General features: G+C 42.8%; 1 protein-coding gene across 4 annotated transcripts in view; it reads left to right on the top strand.

The window, feature by feature from the left end:
* Positions 1-1213: 1213 nt before the first annotated feature.
* The window catches only part of dok7b (docking protein 7b), a 30031-nt gene continuing 10089 nt past the window's right edge, over positions 1214-21155 (top strand). The window contains exons 1-6 of one of the 4 annotated variants that reach the window (XM_079811441.1): positions 1214-1346; positions 1472-1517; positions 3071-3301; positions 5623-5823; positions 15863-15982; positions 19827-19934. In XM_079811441.1, the coding sequence (XP_079667567.1) occupies positions 1293-1346; positions 1472-1517; positions 3071-3301; positions 5623-5823; positions 15863-15982; positions 19827-19934 (760 nt within the window). In that variant the 5' untranslated portion in view covers positions 1214-1292. The remainder of the gene's footprint in view (positions 1347-1471; positions 1518-3070; positions 3302-5622; positions 5824-15862; positions 15983-19826; positions 19935-21155) is intronic. The other 3 variants (XM_079811442.1, XM_079811440.1, XM_079811443.1) reach the window with 3 other exon arrangements.

The following is a 21155-nucleotide window of genomic DNA, read 5'->3' as shown; positions in this document are numbered from 1 at the left end:
CCTCTGCTGCCTGCCAATACGACGCCATTTCTGACTTTTACACCTCTCTTAATGGCCTGACGCCCACTACCTCCAATCCTTCATCTAAACTTCACCCCAGCCCAGCCATTACTGTCAGGCGGTTCTGCTCGCCTAGCTCCCTCATCTCTCCATATAAAAGGTTACTTCTTGTCCAGGTCCAGACATTTTTCCATTTGTTGATCTCTCCATTGGAGGAACAAACTCCCAAAAGCTGTCAAAACAGATGATTTTGTCAGTACAAAGCCGAATCTTTGGAACACAGGAGCACATATTAAAAAAAAAATTACTCCTACACTCACCTTACATAAATCAAAAAATACTGAAATAATGTGAGGTCATCACTGAAACTAGTTCAACAAATTTGTTTCCCATCAAGTTCAAATGTGCTATACCTGCTATACCTCAAAAGATCATCTTTTGATTTAAAGTAGCAGGAACAAATGACCTGACATATACAACTGTATATGTTTTTCTTAATATGGTTTGTAATATATTTAATAAGGTTTTGTCATGCATTTGCTTAATTGATCAGGGCCCTAAAATACTGCAGCTTTTAGCTGCTTTTTTTTTGGTAATTGCAATTTACGTGATACCTGTACTCACTTCGGAAAGAAAGCATGTTAATAATGTACTGTAATGTAATATAAATGTAATTTCATGAATATCATCAGGTTACTTCAAGTAAATGCATTCTGAACTACACAAGAAAGGCCTCTTTACAGTTATGTCATTTGCAGCTATTGATGTCTATATTGTGCCATTAGGCTAGACACTTATTTAAGATTCAAAATTCTACATGATGCTGACACTTCAGTGTTAACTGTAGCTATTCCCCAGTTACAGTTGGCATATGACGCCCCTTCCGAGTCTGACATCTTATCACCATACCGGTTTAATTTATTTATGTGGTTAAACAGTTTTACTTTAATCATTGCATAGATTATTAACTGTATTTGAGAAGCTCACATGATGCCATGTTTGTTTACATGTCTCTTAAACCACATGCTTGACTGTCTAAGACTTGCAAGAATGCCTGCATCTCTTGGCCAGGTGTTGTAAATTAAATTGGCACCTTGACCCCCCGAACAACTGTAAAAACCTTTGCCTTGTTGTGTAGGTCTCTGTTTAGAGGGAGGGCCAATGCATGTCAGAGTTATGTGGGTGAGAGAGTTTGTGCGTGTTACAGCAGTGCAGACAGTTCTGGGGTTATTTTGAAAGTGACCCCCTCACTGCCGCGGACCGCACACAGCTGTCGGGAACCATGACACAAGATGACGGATACGGTTGTCGTAGAGGGACAAGTCAGACTCCGAGAAGGGAAAAAGGTGGTTAAAAACAACGCTAACTACTTTTGCTGTATCGTTCATTATTGTTTGATAACTTAAATATTTGTTTAGTAGTCTGTACGAACACTACCTTTGTTTGTTGTTTTGTTTCCCTGCGTTTACAGTGGAAAAACAGATGGGTGATTCTTCGGAAACCTTCGCCGGTAGCAGGTAAAACTTTTTGCGCTGCTGTTTAATAGAGTTGAGATTAGCTGGTGAAATACATTTAAAAAGCTGGTTTGTTTCTTAAACGTACTTTCTACTTAGCAAAGTCCTGACATAGCGCTGTCACGGTTGTTTTTTTCTCGTGACGGTAGGCTATGTGAGGTATTGAATCCGTGGCACGGTCGTTATGCGTGATATCGGAATGACACTCGATGCACGCGTCACGATGTCGCAATTCACTCTGGCTCGTGGCTCGAGTTGTTGTTCTTAACCAACAACAGCTACAATGTACACTTTAAAATTGTAATGTCGCACAAAAAAAGCGAAAATTCCAAGAAATTCCTTGTTCAAAACCCCTTTAAATTAGAACCTTTAGTGATTTCTGTTCTACAAACTAGAATCCAACAAAACCAATACCATCATATTTTGCCATAGTTGACAAGTAGCCTAAATCGTGGGTGCATGCAGTTTAAATGTTATAAATATATTAAAGGCATATTTTGATGGCCAAAGCAATAGTGTTAATCAGATAGGGCGCTTGAGCATATCCCTAAATATATACTTTTATACTAGATATATAATTTTTACTTTTTATAATTGTTTACATTTTGTTGTTTCATTAATTTTGTTACTATAGTGGTAGTGAAGATCAAAAGTGTTGTTCAATTAACCTTTTTCTTTGCCAATAATGTAGAAATGTTCAAAAGCTTTTTAGTTCTCATAACTTGAAGGTATGCATCTATGCAGACATTGACTTTTAAAAAATAAACCTCCCCTGATAAATATTCCCTGTTCGGCGTTAAAAATGTGACAAGTGTCCTTGGTCTCCCTTATGATAAGCATCTGCATTCACATTGCAAGCCATACACTTCTTTAGGTGAACTTGACTAGCGGATAGGTCATTTTTGGATCTCTGTTGTCTGAAGCTGTCATTGTTTAATAGGTTAGTCTCCAATTGCTTTCATGGATCACTGTGTCTTTTGATGTGTGTGTTATGACAGCTGCTCGACTCTCGCATACTGTTTTAGAAGTCTGGTGATGTAGTAGTTTGTTGTTTTGTACAGAAGCATAAAAACAAAACATCACCACATTTTCAAAACAACAAGCGGAGTCGTCCTAGAGACTATAGCTTGATGCTGTCACACACACGCAACAATAGTTTATGGAAAGAGACAGCTTATATTTCATGGCTCAGTAACTGTGTTACTTTGTCAGTTGTAATTCCTGATGATGATTATGCAAATTATAATTTCAACTGCTGGAATTGTTGTGCAACACAGTGGTGAAATGAAAGGAAATGTAGACGTTTTATTGCCTTAGGGTATAGTACATGTAACTGTAATGATTTTATTTTACTTGAATGGTACCATGGTGCATTTATGGTAATGGTGCTTGCACAATGGCACAGTGGTGTTTATATGGAACTCCAAAGTATTTGGATGATACTCTCACAGTAAACATCCAAAAAACATGACATTATCATTGTGATTTTAGGCAGTTTTTGTTAGTTTAAGATGTATTTCTGATGTTTTATGAATTTGTAATCTTGACTGTCTCAGACTGCCTGTCCTTGCTGGTGTATAAGGAGCGTGGAGAGAAGAGTAAAGGACAGCGGGAGAGGAATCAGGCCATGCTGAGGGATATCTGTGGACTGGAGGCTCTTCAGGGGTTTGATGGAGTGAATTATGCGCTTAGTCTGCTCTGCTTGAGCCAGTCTGTCATGCTGGGTTTCGACAACAGAGTTACTCTTCTGGCCTGGGATGCTCGTATACGCTACAGCCTTGGGGAGGGTGAGATGAGAGCATGTGTGCATGTCTAGTGATCAGATGAAAATGGGCATTCATTAAAATTCTGTCTTTATTTACTCATCCTCATCTCGTTCCAAACCCATATGCTGTTATTTTTTATGTTGATCACAAAGTAATTTTTGTTTGTTTGTTTGTAAAAAATAATCCCAACAGCCATGCAATGACAGTCGCTTGTTATTTAATGTGGATTACAAAGTAGAATTTTTTACAACGACAGTCCAAAATGACTGATGGCTATCAAGCTCCCGGTATTTAACAAAAACCACCAAAACAGCCTTAGGGCATGTTTACATGACACCATTTTCAACTGAAAATGAAAAACTCGTTATCCGTTTTGCCCGTTCGTTTACACAAAAGCGGCATTTTTGGGCAAACGCAAGCTTTTGAAAGCAGGTTTCAAAGTGCAAGGTTTTGAAAACGATGTCTTTACCGTCTCCATGTAAATAACAAAAACATGAACTTGTGAATTTTGCAATTGTGCATGCGTATTACTTGTTCTCTGAGAATTTCTTGACAAAGTGACCGCCAATTACTGACCTGGCATGCGTAATACAGCCTTTTTAGTCATTTTCGCAGATTCGAGTGAACAGGGATCATTTTGACAATGTTGTTGTCTGTTTTTAGTATACAGCATATACATTACATACTGTGAATAATTACTTATTTTTTAAGAATGGATTTCATTAAAAAATGTGTTCTCTTTATTTAATTCTTACTTTTTAAATGTATTTCTAGCAAACATAGCTAATGTTTGATCTCCCTCCTCAGGGCACTATATGAGTCAAGACCGCTACTGGGTCTGTTAATCCCAGACACCCTCGAAAAACACGTACAGACACACACCTACACCCAGGCGGTCGACTCTTTTGCTTTCACACATACACATACACTCTCAAGTCAGAATGGTGTGGCGTGCCCTTTGAGAAAGCAGCAAAGTTATAATTGGGACCCTGTGATGTGTGATAGTCCATACGATCTCAAATTTTTCTCGAACATGCATTTGACAAAGTAACACATACTAAAAAACATCTAGCATATTATCCAAGAATTGGTTCAGATGAATTCAGATTATTTCAAATCAAAGTTTTCATTTCCATCTATGCAGCTAAAATGTTGAATGATTTAACTCTTGTCTGTCAGCTGTTATTCTGAATGTATGTGTCGTCTCCGCTCTGATACCTCCTTGGTTTTCAGGTCCCATGTTTGTTTGGTTATTTGTCTTTAAGGCAAATCAGAATGATGATAGATGGAGTCGGGTGAAGCGAGGTGCCGATGTCTCATTCTGCTCTGTTGCTCTTATCAGTTTTCTTCTAAACTGCTTTAACACACTCTGCTATACCAAGTCCCCTAACTGATGTGTCAGTGACTTTAGACTGCCTTGCTTCAGTTGACCATAGATTGAGATGTGAGAGTGTGTTGTTGTATTTATAAATCTTATAATATAAAATATATATGATGGATAAATATTTTGTGAGTGTTATGTATGTGTGACAAGGTGCACAATGGAATAGGAATTATGAAGTAAAAAGCATTAATCCTATTGCAAGACACACACACACACACATGCTTCTGCAAGTAAACTGTATCATTGGGCATTAATCCCTCTTGGAATGTATCGATTACTTGCCTCTATTATGATAAATTGAGGTATTTTCCCCAATGATTTGGAGTCTATATTCACACCTGTGTTGCTTAATCAGGCCCATAAATGATATATTGAACTTGAAATAAATGTACTCCAAATTTGTCTGTTCCTAAAAAAGACATAAAAATCCACTCATGATGAGTCATTTGGGGTTCCCACAGTCATGGACATTGTGGAAATATCAGGGAATTTTCCATGCTTGAAAATGTGATGGAAATTTATAGTAATTATCTCCTGATCTTTCAAATATATTATCAATAAGATATCACTCTTGTGATTTGTTTGTGAATTGATCTGTTGAGTCGTTGATGATCGAATGATTGATTGGCGGAGTAAATCTGATTCAATATTATTCTAAAAAACATTATTCACAAGTGTTCGCATAAAACTAGAAAAAAATATGGAAATTGAATGGTCAAAGGTTGTGGGAACCCATAATATTGGATTATGAGTCATATTACCAAAATGCAGTATATGCTCTTTTAAAAAAATTGAACAATTGTTCAACTAATATGTTAATTCAAAATACATAGAAATCTAGAATTTAGTTTCTTTATATACAATGGTAAGCTTGTTGAAATTAGGCCTTTCCAGAATGTCTCACAGCTTTGCTTTGATGCAGTCACTCTCTCTGATAATAAACCTGTCTCTCTTTCAGTTCACAGGTTTAACGTCAATGTCCAGCCTGGCACCAAACTAGAAAGTGGCCCCGCCTCGCTGCATTTGTGCAACAATTTGCTTGTCATCGCCAGAGACATCCCTCCGACTGTCATCGGCCAATGGAAACTGTCGGACTTGAGGCGTTATGGCGCCGTTCCTAATGGATTTGTCTTTGAGGGAGGGACAAGATGTGGGTACTGTAAGTTCATGTTGTTGTTCTTTTCCTCATTCAGTGCTATTCTTGAATTTATTTTCTTTGACATGTGATCTTTTTGAGATGCAAATGGATTCTTGGACATTTTATGTTGTTTTGGCAGAATACTGCATTTTATTCAATGAGAAGAATCCCATGATAATTGAGTTGAGTTGAGTGCTTTGTTCTTGTACAAAGTCGTCTCCTCCTCTGCCTCTTTTTTACTTGGTCTTAGTGATATTCTGTGTGGTGGAAGTAGCACAGAGGTGTTTGCCAAAAGTAAATGTGAAAATCGGTGTACTTTTGTGCACCCACACAGATTGTGGTAATGTGTGATATGCTCCAGTGTAAGATGTTGCGTTAGCACCAGTGAAACCCACCAGCTGCCTCTCTGGCAAATCCGTCTGCAGCTGTTCTGTAGCTTCAGCAGCTTTAATGCTCCATCTTATATGAAACTTCCTTACATCGGGTCAATGACAGTTGACGTTTTTTTATCATAATCATAATAATTATTTTTCACTCCAAAAGTGTTCAGGATATATGTTAGATGCTGTTTTAATGCGCTGTGCTGGGAACTCTGGGCATTTTTATGTGTTTAGGCGGTGAGGCGGCATGTGAAAGGTCTCATGCCAAGTGGAAGAACTTGAGGGGGCAGGGGTGCTCACATTGGACACCAGACTCTCATTGCTGTTGTAGTACATTAGTACGACATTAGTCATGTCTATGGACACTGCACATGCAGAACTTTACAAAAAGCTCTTTATCACAAAAAGAACTCCTTCATTTAGAAAGTTCCATACAGTAGTGGCCGAAAGTGATTTCCAGCCTAAAATTGACAAATATTTAAATATTGTTAAAGATTTGTTAATATTGCGTAGTTTTTTTTTAGAGTTGGTTCGATTTATTTGTGATTATGCGATGAAGCAAACTACGTTTTACGGACATCATTTTTGGCCAGGCTGTCACACAAATAAATTGTAAACACATGGGGTAACACTTTACAATAAGGTTTCATTAGTTAACATTAGTTAACTACATTAGTTAACATAAACTATAGCATTTAATTATTCTTTGCTAATGTTAATTTCAACATTTACTAATACATTATTAAAATCAAAAGTTGTAATTTTTTTTACATTATTTAACGCACTGTGAACTACCATGAACAAATAATGAGCTGTATTTTTATTAACTAACGTTAACAAAGATAAACAAATACAGTAATAAATATATTGCTCATTGTTAGTTGATGTTAGTTAATACATTAACTAATGTTAACAAATTAAGTCTTATTGTAAAGTGTTACCACACATGCATAAACAAGAGAAAACCAGTTAAATAATCAGAGCATACATTTTTTCAAATGTATTTTTTATCATTCTTATTCAAATTATATCATAAATGTTCAATATTTTTAGATGTGTTTTTACACATTTGACCATATTTAAACCCATTTAGCAGATGTTCCTTCAAAATCAGTGCAGAAAATGGAAAATAAAAGATCTGCAGATGATCTCTGGGCTTAGACATCTGTATAAAGCGTCTCGGTTACGTATGGTAACCCTCGTTCCCTGAAGGAGGGAACGGAGACGTACGTCGGACGTACCGACGAATTGGGATCACTTCTGGGAGCCCCTATCAGCTTCGAGCTATCTAGAACCGGCCAATGAACAATTGGCGTGCGAGATTTGCATCTCGCGCTCCGCCCCGCACTGCGGGTATAAACAGGAAGCGAGAGCGAATGCACACTGTTTTTCACTGAGGAGCCAAACGTAGTGGCTCAACCTGCAGTGATGGTACAGCAACTGTGGCGACGGGACGTACGTCTCCTTTCCCTCCTTCAGGGAAGAGGGTTACCATACGTAACCGAGACGTTCCCATTCAGTCGGTCACGTTCGACGTACGTCGGACGTACCGACGAATTGGGATCCCCTATGGAAAACGCCAGAGTTACTACCACTTCCAGCGCCCAGCGATGAGCCCTTCAGACCCCGATCTGATGCGGGCGGGAATTCACGCAGGGAGAGTCCAAGCTGCTGTTCCGCAAGACCCATTCAGCTGACTGTATTGGATAACGCTGGGAAAGCGTGCCTGTGAAGGCAGCTGCGGAAGCCACATCATGCCCAGAGGGAGTTAACATGTGGAGAATACACGTATGGGCTGACCGTGGGCAGCACAACATACGGAAGTCCCAGGGGTGGCCCCGGCCAATTAGTGGAGGGGGAACAACATGTACCTGGAACGGCAGAGGAGACTCTGCCGAGGGAAAGACACGGGCTCGCCGTAGGGAGCCGTAACGTGGAAGAATCCACATATGGGACCGCCGTGGGGGTCACTACATATGGAACCTAGCCTAACACAAGTTCCACCAATGCATACGAGTGTTAGACCTGGCGTTGAATGCTCCGCCACGTCCGACTGCCGCGGATTGCGGAGGACTCAACAGGGTTCGCCGTTCCGGGGAACTCGACTGGAGCAGAATAAGCGCACGCATCCGTCTACCATAGGGGAGGGAATGGCGCAGCAAGCCGACACTAGAACAGGCATTTCGGTGTTACTGACTATGGGAAGTGAGCACACAGGAAGATACCGGCTCTACACGGAGGCTATAGAATCTAGCGAACGTGTTAGGTGTCGCCCAGCCCGCAGCTCTACAAATATCTGTCAGCGAGGCGCCACGAGCCAGCGCCCAGGAAGAGGCAACACCCCTAGTGGAGTGGGCTCTTAACCCGAGCGGGCAGGGCACGTCTTGAGACTGATAAGCCAAGACGATGGCATCCACTATCCAGTGGGCCATCCTCTGCTTGGAGACAGCCTTTCCCTTCTGCTGTCCTCCGTAACAGACGAAGAGCTGCTCTGAGGTCCTGAAGCTTTGCGTTCTGTCCACGTAAGTCCGGAGAGCACGGACGGGACAGAGAAAAGCTAGGGCTGGGTCTGCCTCCTCCGAAGGCAGCGCTTGCAGGCTCACCACTTGGTCCCGGAAGGGAGTAGTGGGAACCTTGGGCACGTATCCAGGCCGGGGTCTCATGATCACATGAGAGTTACCGGGCCCGAATTCCAGGCACGATTCGTCGACCGAAAATGCCTGCAGGTCCCCTACCCTCTTGATGGAGGCCAACGCAATCAGGAGTATAGTCTTTAACGACAGGATTTTCAACTCAGCTGACTGCAGAGGCTCAAAGGGTTCTCTCTGTAGTGCAGTAAGCACCAGAGCTAAGTCCCAAGAGGGTATAGAGGGAGGACGAGGCGGATTTAATCTCCTCGCTCCCCTAAGGAACCTGACGATCAGATCGTGCTTACCTAGAGATTTTCCATCTACTAGCTCATGGTTAGCGGCGATAGCGGCAACATAGACTTTGAGGGTGGAGGGAGACAGCCTTCGCTCCAACCCATCCTGTAGAAAGGTAAGCACAGATGCGATCGCACATCTTCGGGGGTCTTCTCGGCGAGAAGAGCACCAATCGACGAACAGGTTCCACTTCAACGCATAGAGGCGCCTCGTAGAGGGGGCTCTAGCGGAAGTGATGGTGTCAACTACCGCTTGCGGTAGGTCACCTAGAACCTCCGCGTCCCGTCCAGGGACCAGACATGGAGTGTCCAGAGGTCTGGACGCGGGTGCCATAGGGTGCCCCGTCTCTGAGTCAGGAGGTCCTGTCTCAGAGGAATGGGCCAGGGAGGTGCTGTCGCAAGGAGCACTAGTTCCGGGAACCAGGTCCGGTTGGGCCAATACGGAGCAACCAACAAGACCTGCTCCTTGTCCTCCCTGACTTTGCACAGTGTCTGCGCAAGAAGGCTCACTGGGGGAAACGCATACTTGCATACTCGGGGGCATCCGACCCGAGGTTCCCCTGGGTCAAGGAATAAAACCACTGACAGTGGGTCGTCTCTGGGGAGGCAAACAGGTCTACCTGTGCGGCCCCGAAACGACTCCATATTAGCTGGACCGCCTGGGGATGGAGTCGCCATTCTCCCGGAAGTACCTGCTGACGTGACAGCTCGTCGGCCGCACGATTGAGCAGGCCCGGAATGTGAACAGCACGAAGCGACCTCAGATGCTTCTGACTCCATAAGAGGAGATGGCGGGCGAGTTGCGACATGCGACGGGAGCGTAGACCACCTTGTTTGTTGATGTACGCTACGGCCGCAGTGTTGTCCGTCCGGACCAGAACGTGCTTGCCTCTGAGCGGCACTTTGAAGCGGCTGAGTGCAAGACGAACTGCTAACAACTTGAGGCAATTGATATGCCATTGCAGTTGAGGCCCCGTCCACAGACCCGAAACTGCAAGCCCGTTGTACGTGGCACCCCAACCCGTGGATGAGGCATCCGTGGAGACAACGGAGTGCCTGGACACTTGCTCTAGGGGAACTCCCGCCCGGAGAAACAAAGGGTCCGACCACGGGCCGAAGGTTTGGCGGCATCTCGGAGTCACTTGGACACGGAGGGAACCGCTGTGCCACGCCCATCTCGGGACTCGATCGTGTAGCCAGCGTTGAAGCGGTCTCATTTGAAGCAATCCGAGCGGCGTTACTGCGGCTGCGGATGCCATATGCCCCAGGAGCCTCTGAAAATGTTTCGGTGAGGCGCGCTGTCATGGCGACCGAGTCTATCTCCATACCGAGAAAAGAGATCCTCTGTGTGGGACGGAGTTTGCTCTTCTCCCAGTTGACCCGAAGTCCCAACTGGCTGAGGTGACTGAGCACCTTGTCCCTGTGTTCGCACAACTGCTCTCGCGACTGGGCAAGAATCAGCCAGTCATCGAGGTAGTTGAGGATGCGAACGCCATGCTCTCTCATGGGAACAATGGCCGCCTCCGCAACCTTCGTAAAGACGCGGGGCGACAGGGACTGGCCGAAGGGTAATACGCGCTACTGATATGCCCGTCCCTCGAACGCGAAGCGCAGAAAGGGCCGGTGTCGAGGGAGAATCGAGACATGAAAGTACGCGTCCTTCAGGTCGATCGCTGCAAACCAATCTCGGGGACGGATGCACCTGAAGATGCGTTTCTGCGTTAACATCGTGAATGGCAGCCTGTGAAGGGACCGGTTCAGGAATCGCAGGTCCAAGATCGGTCGTAACCCGCCGCCTTTCTTGGGTACAATGAAGTACGGGCTGTAGAACCCGGACCTCATATCGGCTTGAGGGACCGGCTCTATCGCGTCCTTCGCCAATAGGACAGCGATCTCCGCCCTGAGCACGGGGGCGTTCGCCTCCACTACAGTCGTGAAGTGAACGCCCCTGAACTTGGGGGGACGCCGGGCGAACTGAATCGCATAGCCGAGTCTGATGGTACGGAGGAGCCACCGAGACGGGCTGGGAAGCGCTAGCCAGGCTCCCAGACTCCGCGCAAGGGGGATCAACGGCACCACAGACGTACCCGCAGCGGGGCAGCGAGGCGGAGCGCAGGGATCCGGCTCGGACGGCATGGGAGCGGCCCGAAGCGGGATCTGAGTGTGCTGTGCAACACTTACCTGCATCCGCGGAGGGGACGTGCGAGTGTGGGGAGGCCGCTTGTGTGCGTCCCGACAGCCGGCGTCCCCTGCTGGCGAAGGGAGAGGTACTTGAGGGTGGCGAGGCATGGGAGCGTCGACCACCGCCAAGCGCGCTCTCTTGGTACCCAGAGATATTGGAAACTGCTCTTTTATTGAAGTTTTGGGTGCCGCTGGCACTGGGGCCAGCGGCGGAACAGAAAAACAAAAGATTCTCCCCCGGCCCTCCTCCGGGGGAGGGAGTGGTGCTGCAGCCATCTCCCTCAGAGCAGTTTCCTCCATCTCTGGGCGGCCCGTCTCAGGGTCGCTTGCGACGGCGCCTGCCACCTGGCTTGGCAGCGGCCTGAGCGGGCTGGACGTCCTTCCCACGGCCGGCCCCACGCCGACGGCCGGTGTTAGGCTGCTGCGGGGCTTTTGCTTGATCGCCTCCGTCTGCTTCTGGGCGGCCGAGAACTGCTGGGCAAAGCTCTCGACCGCGTCGCCGAATAACCCAGCTGACGAGATGGGGAGTCCAGGAACCGATATTTATCGGTCTCCCTCATATCAGCCAGGTTAAGCCAGAGATGCCGCTCCTGGACCACAAGTGTGGACATCGCCTGACCAATGGAACGGGCGGTGACTTTCGTCACCCGGAGGGCGAGGTCCGTCGCCGTCCGGAGCTCCCGGAGGAGCTCTGGGTCAGGCCTACCCTCGTGCATGTCAAGGAGCGCCTGGGCCTGGTGGACCTGAAGCAGCGCCATGCCATGCAAGGCGGGCGCAGCCTGTCCGCAGGCCTTGTAAGCCTTCCCGGTCAGACCGGAAGAGAACTTACAGGCCCGGGACGGGAGACGTGGGTCACCGCGCCAGTTAGAGGCGGTCGCCGGACACAGTTGCATCGCGACGGCGCGCTCCACTTGCGGGATCCCCAGGTAACCCTTGGCTGGCCCGCCGTCGAGGGTAGTGAGGGGGGAGGAGTCACTCGGTCGGTTTCTGGCAGAAAAAGGTGCCGTCCACGACCTCGTGAGCTCCTCATGCACCTCCGGGAAGAAAGGTGTCGGGGCGGGACGCTGAGAACCAGCGCGAGCCGCCCCGAGGAACCAATCATCCAACCTAGAGGGTTCGGGACACGGTGGAGGGTTCCACACGAGCCCAACCCTTTCGGCGGCCCGGGCAAGCATAGCAGTCATCTCGGGGTCCGGGGCAGCCGTTGCCACTCTCCCAGAGGGAGGCAGTACAGCTGACCCTTCATCCTCCGAGGACTGAAACGATGCAGCGATCGACATCTGCTCGTCTACCGGAGCTCCGAAAGACACCACTGGTCTCCCGTGGGAGGGTCCAGCGGTCTCTCTCGGGAGCTCTACCGGCTGCGGAACCGAGGGAATAGGGGCCTGCGGAGTTTCACTCGGCGGGTTTGCCCTAAACGTGATCCTCAGATCACCCTGGCCATCCAAAGAAGCAGGTCCACCCGGGTTAGGGGTAGACCTGGTTCGTGGGATGGGTAAGGGGACTCCCCCAGCCCGGAGGTAGGAGAGTCTCGATCTTAGTTCCGCGATGGTCACAATCGCTCTCACGTGTTTGGGCAAACAGCACGCTGAGGCGGCGTTTGTGGATGACTCATGTTCCCACTGCGGGAACATGAGTCATCCACAAACGCCGCCTTAGCGTGCTGTTTGCCCAAACACGTGAGAGCGATTGTGACCGTCAGTACAGCCAGTACTGCGGAACGACCGCATCCAGAAAAAGACGCAGCGTCACCCGTGTACTCTTTTGTGAGGAAACGCTCTGTGCTGAAGCACTCGGGATTGTAGTGCAGCCCGTGCCTGTACTCAGCAGGAAAACGCCCAACCAGACCAACAGATTTGCTGTTGCTGTGAAAACAGCAGTTTTTCTCTGCTTGCAGAGGCAGCCGATGAGTCAGCGCGGATCCCGCTGAAATGTGCCGTCTCTCCAACACGCGTCTCCTGGATTCTCCGGTCTTCTTACTCTTGCTGATAGCAGCGATAAACTCATTAATATGAATGAGAGTCCTCTTCATCTGCCGTTTGGCTCCAAAGTGAATGACAGCGTGCATTCGCTCTCGCTTCCTGTTTATACCCGCAGTGCGGGGCGGAGCGCGAGATGCAAATCTCGCACGCCAATTGTTCATTGGCCGGTTCTAGATAGCTCGAAGCTGATAGGGGCTCCCAGAAGTGATCCCAATTCGTCGGTACGTCTGACGTACGTCGAACGTGACCGACTGAATGGGAACGAGCTGGTTCAATTAGATAGAATTTGAATCTTCTTTACAGCCAATAGTACCACCGCATGCATTTTGAAAATGGAAATCCATAAAAACAGACAAGGAAACTAAGATATTAAGACCACCAAGTTTACATTTAGATGCATACAATGAAATAATTACCTTGTCTGAAGCTTGTATCTGTTAGCCAGTGCTTTACCTCATTATAGTTTGACAACCATGAACTCCAATTGGTCTCTGCCACACAGAGGTCATGTCCCTCCCACTGCCATTAGTGTAATTCAGCACTTGGCTGCTCGGGGGACGGAGTGAATTAAATTGAAAATATAGCCTTGTTGCTGTCTCCAGTGCGATTCAATGTCACAGGCTACACGCAGTGACAAAACACATACTGGCAGTGCAATTAGTGAGTGTGTCAACCGTCTCATTTGATTTCAGAGACTGAAAGGGTGTGAGTTTGTTTAGTGGCTTAGTTAGACTTAGACAGGTTGTAGATCACTGTTTTCCCTGCTGTCAGGTAGGGCATTTATGGAACAGTTTGGCTGGCATCAGTAATGCAAAAACATGTCATGAGATCTGAAACAAGTTGAATCTGACAATGCAATTGTAATTACATAAATCTGCAAGTGTTTGATCTTAACCTGATTACAAATGTTGCATGTGAGACATTACAATTTGTATAGCTTTTTTTATGCAGTATAAAAAGTTGTGAAAGTAAAATTAAAGTATGTCAGAGAATGCCTATGTTTGGAATGGAATACTGACTTATTGAATGCTGTGAAGTATACTATGGAAGGTTGTTTCCGCCACAGAATAAAATATTTTAAAAGATAATTATGACTTTTTATCTCACAATTGTGAGTTTAGCTACATCTCACAATTCTGACTTTTTTACTCTCAGAATTGCAAGATATTAACGAGCAATTGCGTGAAATAAAGTCAGAATTGCAAGATATAAAGTCAGAATTGTGAGATCAAAAGTCTTTTTTTTGTGGCAGAAACAAGCTTCCATAGTATACACTGTATGCGGCTTACTATTTAAAGAAAAAGTGAAAGTGAAAACATTTGGCACTTTAAACAAAAATCAATAACAGTTTTTTTTTTAAATCACCACTGATATTACTTACAGACCATGCGTAATGTTGGAAATGTAAGTTCAACTGCATTGCATTTTGGGACATGGTAATGCACTCTTTTGCATACTGCACATTTTAGCAGAGTCATCTGGATATTCTATTTTCATAATGAAAAATAGTGGTTTAGCAAAAGCATGTGTAGGCCTGTTTTATTCTCTAAAAATTTGGGCAAGGTAAATAAATAGCCACATACTTATCCACATGTCTCCAGTATTAATAGCCTACCAGTATGTTTATGAATTATGAAACCAAGTGCTAAGGGTGTTATGGTTATTTTTGTAATGGGCTGTCACTCCTACCGTCTCCACAGTGATGCTCAGGGATTTGACAGGACTATATTTACCTCCATGAAAGACCGCCTAAGTCTCTTTCCTCATCATGTCCTACAAAGAAAAGCAGTCATAATCTGCCTGCAGATGAATCATTAATGCATCTTGTCACAAATAAGGCTTTTGTTTCCCCAGTTTTCCTGTTATACTTGAAGCCTCAAGGCTATTTAATTGCTTGTTTTTCAGAAACATTCATGCTTTTGCCAGCACTTTTTTTTAGTTTATAAGGTGTTTCAGCCTTCGCAGAGGAGGTGTGGGCACCAAAAAGGATTTTCTTGGTACACAAATCCTCCTCTTATTTAATTATGCTTAATTAAAAGTGCAAAAATACACTTTAGTTTTATTAACACAGTTTTTTTTCTCATTTGAAAAGCTGTGGACCTATCAGATATATAACTTCCATGCATTTGGCCAATATAATCTAATAAACCTAATCTTTTCCACAGTGCACAAACAAAAATAATCAGCATTGTTCATAAAAAAAATGTCAGTCAATATCTAGTGATAAAACATCACTGTATTCAATTACCTTAGTTACTTTACTTTATAGACTTTGAATGCCTGATGAATTTATTTGAATGATGTATGAACTCAGATTTTCTTGGTTCCATTGGCTTGAATTAGTCTATATAATTAATTTATACTGAATAAGTGAAATGTGAATGTTCTCGTCTGCTCAGAGAAATGACTCGATGTTCCCTCATTTGTTGTAATCTTGTGACCGCTATTGTGGTCATTACTGAAACTAATTTTCTATTCGATGCTATGGGCAATTAATATCAATCTGAATTTGAAATGGTACATTATGTCTTTTGAATAAAACGGCAGCTATATTGAATAAAAAGAAGCTATTTCTTTTCTCCCTGTCTCCATAGGGGCTGGTGTTTTCTTTCTTGCGTGTGCAGAAGGAGAACAGATCAGTTTTTTGTTCGATTGCATTGTTCGTGGCATATCACCAAGCAGGGGGCCGTTTGGACTGCAACCAGTCCTGCCAGGTGAGTTCATATTTGTGGAGGTGTGTGATGTAAGATCTCAGTTCGGAGATTTCAAAGCTGCTAATGTTGGCCTCATTGGCTTGATGTGCGTGAGCTGTCAGCTGCATGTGGCATATCTGTGTCCAAGCTCTATGTAAGATTGATATGTGGTGTCAAGTTTCCTTCTCTCTCTCTTTATTTCTCCCGGCACCCTCATGTTCTGCTCAGAATGACTGCTGATTTTATGTTTGGAGTCCCAGAGACTCCAATTATGTAAATGTAAAATACTAGTAATTATTAAATTAGCCTTTTATATTAATCTAATCTAATCGAATTAAAGGCTGCATCCCTCCATTTTTCCACACAGTAGGCATGTGCTTCTCAGAAATGTGAAACTAAAGTCAATCGTTCTTTCAAAACGTGTTTTTGTCTTACCCTGATTCACTATGGTAAGCCAAGTATAAGTGTTTATATTTTAGACTTGAAAGAATGTTTTTTCCAGGAAATTGTCTACAAACGTCACTTGCCCATGCGTGTCTCATCATATCCGTAGAGAAAAGTTGCTTTGGCTACTACGAGCTACTGTCACAATGATCGAGAAAGGTTGACATGGAGCAGCTAAATCATGAAACTCCAGAAAATCACCCATACATTTTTTTTTTAACGCAGAAAAGAGGAGAGTCTGCTGTAGAAAGAGAATGCGACTGAGCTCGTAATAAAACCAGAATCAGCATGGGCTTGGTTTTTCGGAGAACTGGGGGATTAGAAAACATTATATCATGAAGGGTCATTTAATGATGGTTGTTGTAACGCTATGCTGGAATTTATTTTCAAGGAAGTACAGTGTCTATTAATGGGTATAGCTACAGTAATATCTTCAGCTAGTCAGTTTGAGATCCTTTCCATCTAAACTGGTTATCTTAAGCCTAGTAGTGAATGTTTTATGAGCAGTAGAATCATTTCTCTATATTGCTTTTCCTGAGAAAGAAACCAAAAAAAACAAAAAAACAATAAATAATTATCAGAACTTAAAATTCTGTTTTAATTCAGAATTTTAAGAATTTATTGCACTTTTCATGTCTTTAACTCTTTCCCTACCACTGATGAGTTATCTCATCTTTTATGAGAAAACGCTTACGGTTTTCCGTGTACTGTTTTTTACTGTTATAAGGTAGGGGGCGCTATTAGGCATCGTGTAATCATATGCATATGTAAAATAATGCAATCATCAACATACATATTAATGAAATGTCGACTCAGGATGAGCTACAGGACTGTGCAACATTAGGGGTGTTGGAGTCGATCTACTCAATCTATATTTGATCATCATTCTGAATCTGATCCAGATGTAGTCTTTGACAAAAGTGCGATTTTATGAAACTTGTACAAAAGTATAAAACCAGAGGGTCTGTTCTTTCTTTTGATAAATTGCATGTTCAGGGATTCATACAAGGGACCATGACATTTTGTGAAAAGATCAAAAACGCTGACTGAGCCCTGGAGTCTCTGAGACCCCAAACAGTCCATAAGAGTTATGTAAATAATTCCGAAACTGTTCATAATAAATGTATTTGTTAGTGGATTACACTTGTTCACTTAAGCTAGTGAAAGAACTTCTAATTTGTACTATTATTATTATCATAAGGCAAATTCTGCTACTTTGTGTCACAGACACAGTTATCAGTGATTATAATGTCATATTTCTATTACTAAAAAGGCACTAGCAGATTTTTACATCTAGCAGTAACAGGGTTCTGTAGTCAGTCATATTCATTAAGTTTAATGAACTTTAATGAGTCTTGCTTCGTAATGGCTATCACTTTTTAAATCGAACCACTCAATGGCACCATCTTGACGGAGGATAATAATATCTATGTGGTACACATCTTTTAATGGAACCTATAACATGACTTCCCGAATACTGAATTATTGTCCTAAAATCAATGTAAGATTCCCATTTAGTTTATTGATCGGTCCTAGATAGATTTACCATGTAAGCATAATAGTATATTAAACCTTAATGAGTTTGACATATCATTTTATAGATCAAACTGCCACACTGAGGCACAGAGAATCACTGAATTAAGCCGCTGAGCCAATGATATTGAGATAAAACGAAAAGATCTTGCTGAAAGGTTGCATGCTGTCATGAGTTGTGTGAACAGAATTCTGTAGAGAGCTGACACACAGTCAGTAACATAAATGAAGGATATGGACATGAAGTGGCTTAAAGCTTTTCTGTGGTCCATGGCTAAAATTAGCACAGCCATAGTTAAAATGGCTCTCTACATAGTCAGAGAGCTTGTAGGATGGTTCAAACCACACAAAGATTGATCTGCGAAGCACTAATATAATACCAGGGCTGCTCCAGGGCCATTTCTCGTAATAAATGTACTTTGTTGCTTTAGGGAGGAAAAGCATGTGCTAAATGACTACATATTTACATAGACCCATTTACAGAGGTGATCTATGTTCTGTGGACACATTTTTTGACAAGTGTTATTATTTACCCCTTCATTACATTGATGTTGTTTACCACAGCCTTAAAAATATGATCATTCAAAATTGCTGAACCAACCACAGGGACAATACAATCATTTTCAGCCCGATTGTTGTATAGTGCCTTTTTGATGATGATAATCACAGCGAAAACAATTTCCTCTATAAATTCTCCCAATTTCTGTGATTACTGTATGAATGCATAAAGGTATAATAAAAAGCCTTAACGTTTGTTTGCTTTGATGTTTGTGATGGCACGTTCTCTGAATTCTCCGATTTATGTAATGCCACATTACAAGCACATCAAGTTCTCGCCTGTCATCCCTCACACTGAGATGTCAGAACAGTTGTTCTAGCTGTCATTAAGTGTCATTAATTAAGTGCACTTGATGTATTTTAACCTTTGACATTCAATAAAGGTTGTGCAGTTCAGATTGCCATTAATAAATAAGGTGTAGGGTATTGATAGCCAAGGCACTCTTCTTCTTCAGCATTTCATTTTATTCTGTATCCTTTAGAGTAATTTCACAGAGCAGATAAATGGTACAATGCCAAACCTCTTTAAATATGTAAAAAGCAAATTCTCTTTCAGATTTTCATATTCACACACTCAGCAGCTTACTCAGACTGTATAATATTATCTTAAGTATTTCAACAAAAACTACACAACTACTTGTTTCTAGAATTGCTGTGTTTCAATTTTGTTCTTGCTTGTGTGATATTGATTTTTTCAGTCTATTTTTTGCCCGTAGCATTGCTTGAATGCCTGTTGAACTACTTTAGACCGGCATGAAATTGACTTTTCATGCTAATAAGATGCCAAAAATATCTATCACTAAACTGTGCAGAGCCTGGGAGTCTTTATTCCTCTACATCAACTTTTCTATGCTATATTCTGCTTTTCTTTTCCTCTTGTTCTGTTCCAGTTGTGTCTTTTTCGTACCCGTTTGTTCTCTTCTGACTGATTTATTGTCTTATTTGAGCACTTTGCATTCAGTGTCCTGATTTATTCTATTGTGAGAGAGAATGACCAACCTACTGCCATATTCAAAAGAAGGTCTCAAAGCTTCCCGTGTGCGAGTGTGGATACACTTGTGTGTGTCCGCGTGAGTGCTTGTGTGAGAGATTATTGCTGTGAAGTGGTGTCTGTGACGTACCAGGAAAAACTGATAAATGTGGCCAGTGGCTCCAGTAATTCTCCCAGCAGAGACAGTGATAGAACAGTGATGGATTATATATGACTTAATGCTCAGAGACAAATCAGTGCTGTCTGGTGCATGTTTGTGAAGGATATATGTTGGTGCATGTGTGTATGAATGATGAATGTTCACTGTATTGGTTTAATTAAAATGTAATATTTCCATAGACCCCAATGCTAACCCATCATCTATAGAAGACAGGATTAGCCAGGAGGCCAGTGAGCTAGAGAAACGACTCAGTATGCTGTCGATTTGTAGCCACCACAGCTTGGCAGGTAATCAAAAAGGCATACATAACATAAACACACAGAGGAGACTATTTTGTTATAAAATAAAAGTTTTTTTTGTGTGTAAATAATAGTTCATCCAAAAATGAAAATTGTCATAATTTACTCATCTTCGTGTTGTTGTTGTTGTTGTTGTTTTTTTCTTAAGTATTCTGTGTTTTAGTGGATCGCAAAAGGATCATTTTTGTGTCAGTTCATAGTGTCTGTCAAGCTCCAAAAGGACCATAAAAGCACTATAAATTATCATAAAAGCCTTCACATAATAGTCACTCTATTGCTTTGTGTGGGAAAAAGACAGAAATTGAAGTCCTTATTTGTTATTATTGTTATTACATGGCAGAGGACAAGGTTTTGTAAGGGATATCCTATATCCTGAAACTTCATTCTGAAGGGATTTATTTTGTGATAATGACCGACTGACTTTATACTTAGATTTCTTTATATATAAGTATAGATAAAGAAATAAACTGACAAAATATATTGATTTGGGCTTAAATTATTTTATCATGTAAGAAGAAAAAGAGCACAAAGTGATAACTAGCAGTGTAGGTTGTCAGGTCCATTTATTGTACAAAAATATGTGAAATACCAATGAAAAACTTTTAGGGTAACACTTTAGAATATCGTTCCTTTATTAATGAATAACAACACAGGAACAAATGAGTAATGCAATATTAACACTCTAGTAACTACTAACTAACAATAAACTCTGATTAATGAATTAGTAAGTAATAGTGCATAGTCAAATGTGGTAGTTCACTATAATCTATTTTTCATACCTCCCAGACGACTACTGAGAACTACATATACAGTTTCATAATTAATATGAATAATGCATAATGTATAATTAATGATAAAGTGAAGATCATGTTAACCCACTAATAATAACTCAAGTATCAAGTACCACATCCTTCAGAAGTTATTACTAATTATTTGTATCAGTATTCTATGCGAAAAACATGATAACTCTCTAGTAATGACTGAAGTCGTTGTAATCTTCTGAGGTTTTTGTAAGGTTTTGGATAGTAATTCCTTCAGATGGATTTGGTAACACTTGAGTCATCACTAGTGGGTTTTATGATCATCACTTTAGAATACTGATCCAAATAATTTGTAATTCCTTTTGAAGGATGCAGTAACACTTGAGTCATTACTATCCAAAACTTTAGAAACCCCCTCAAAAGCTTACAATGACTTCAGAGAGTTGTC

The sequence above is a fragment of the Gobio gobio genome, assembly GCF_949357685.1.
Source record: "Gobio gobio genome assembly, chromosome: 3".
In the NCBI taxonomy this organism is placed as follows: Eukaryota; Metazoa; Chordata; class Actinopteri; order Cypriniformes; family Gobionidae; genus Gobio; species Gobio gobio.
The sequence above is the reverse complement of the archived record's forward strand: the minus strand, read 5'-3'. Positions and strand labels throughout refer to the sequence as shown.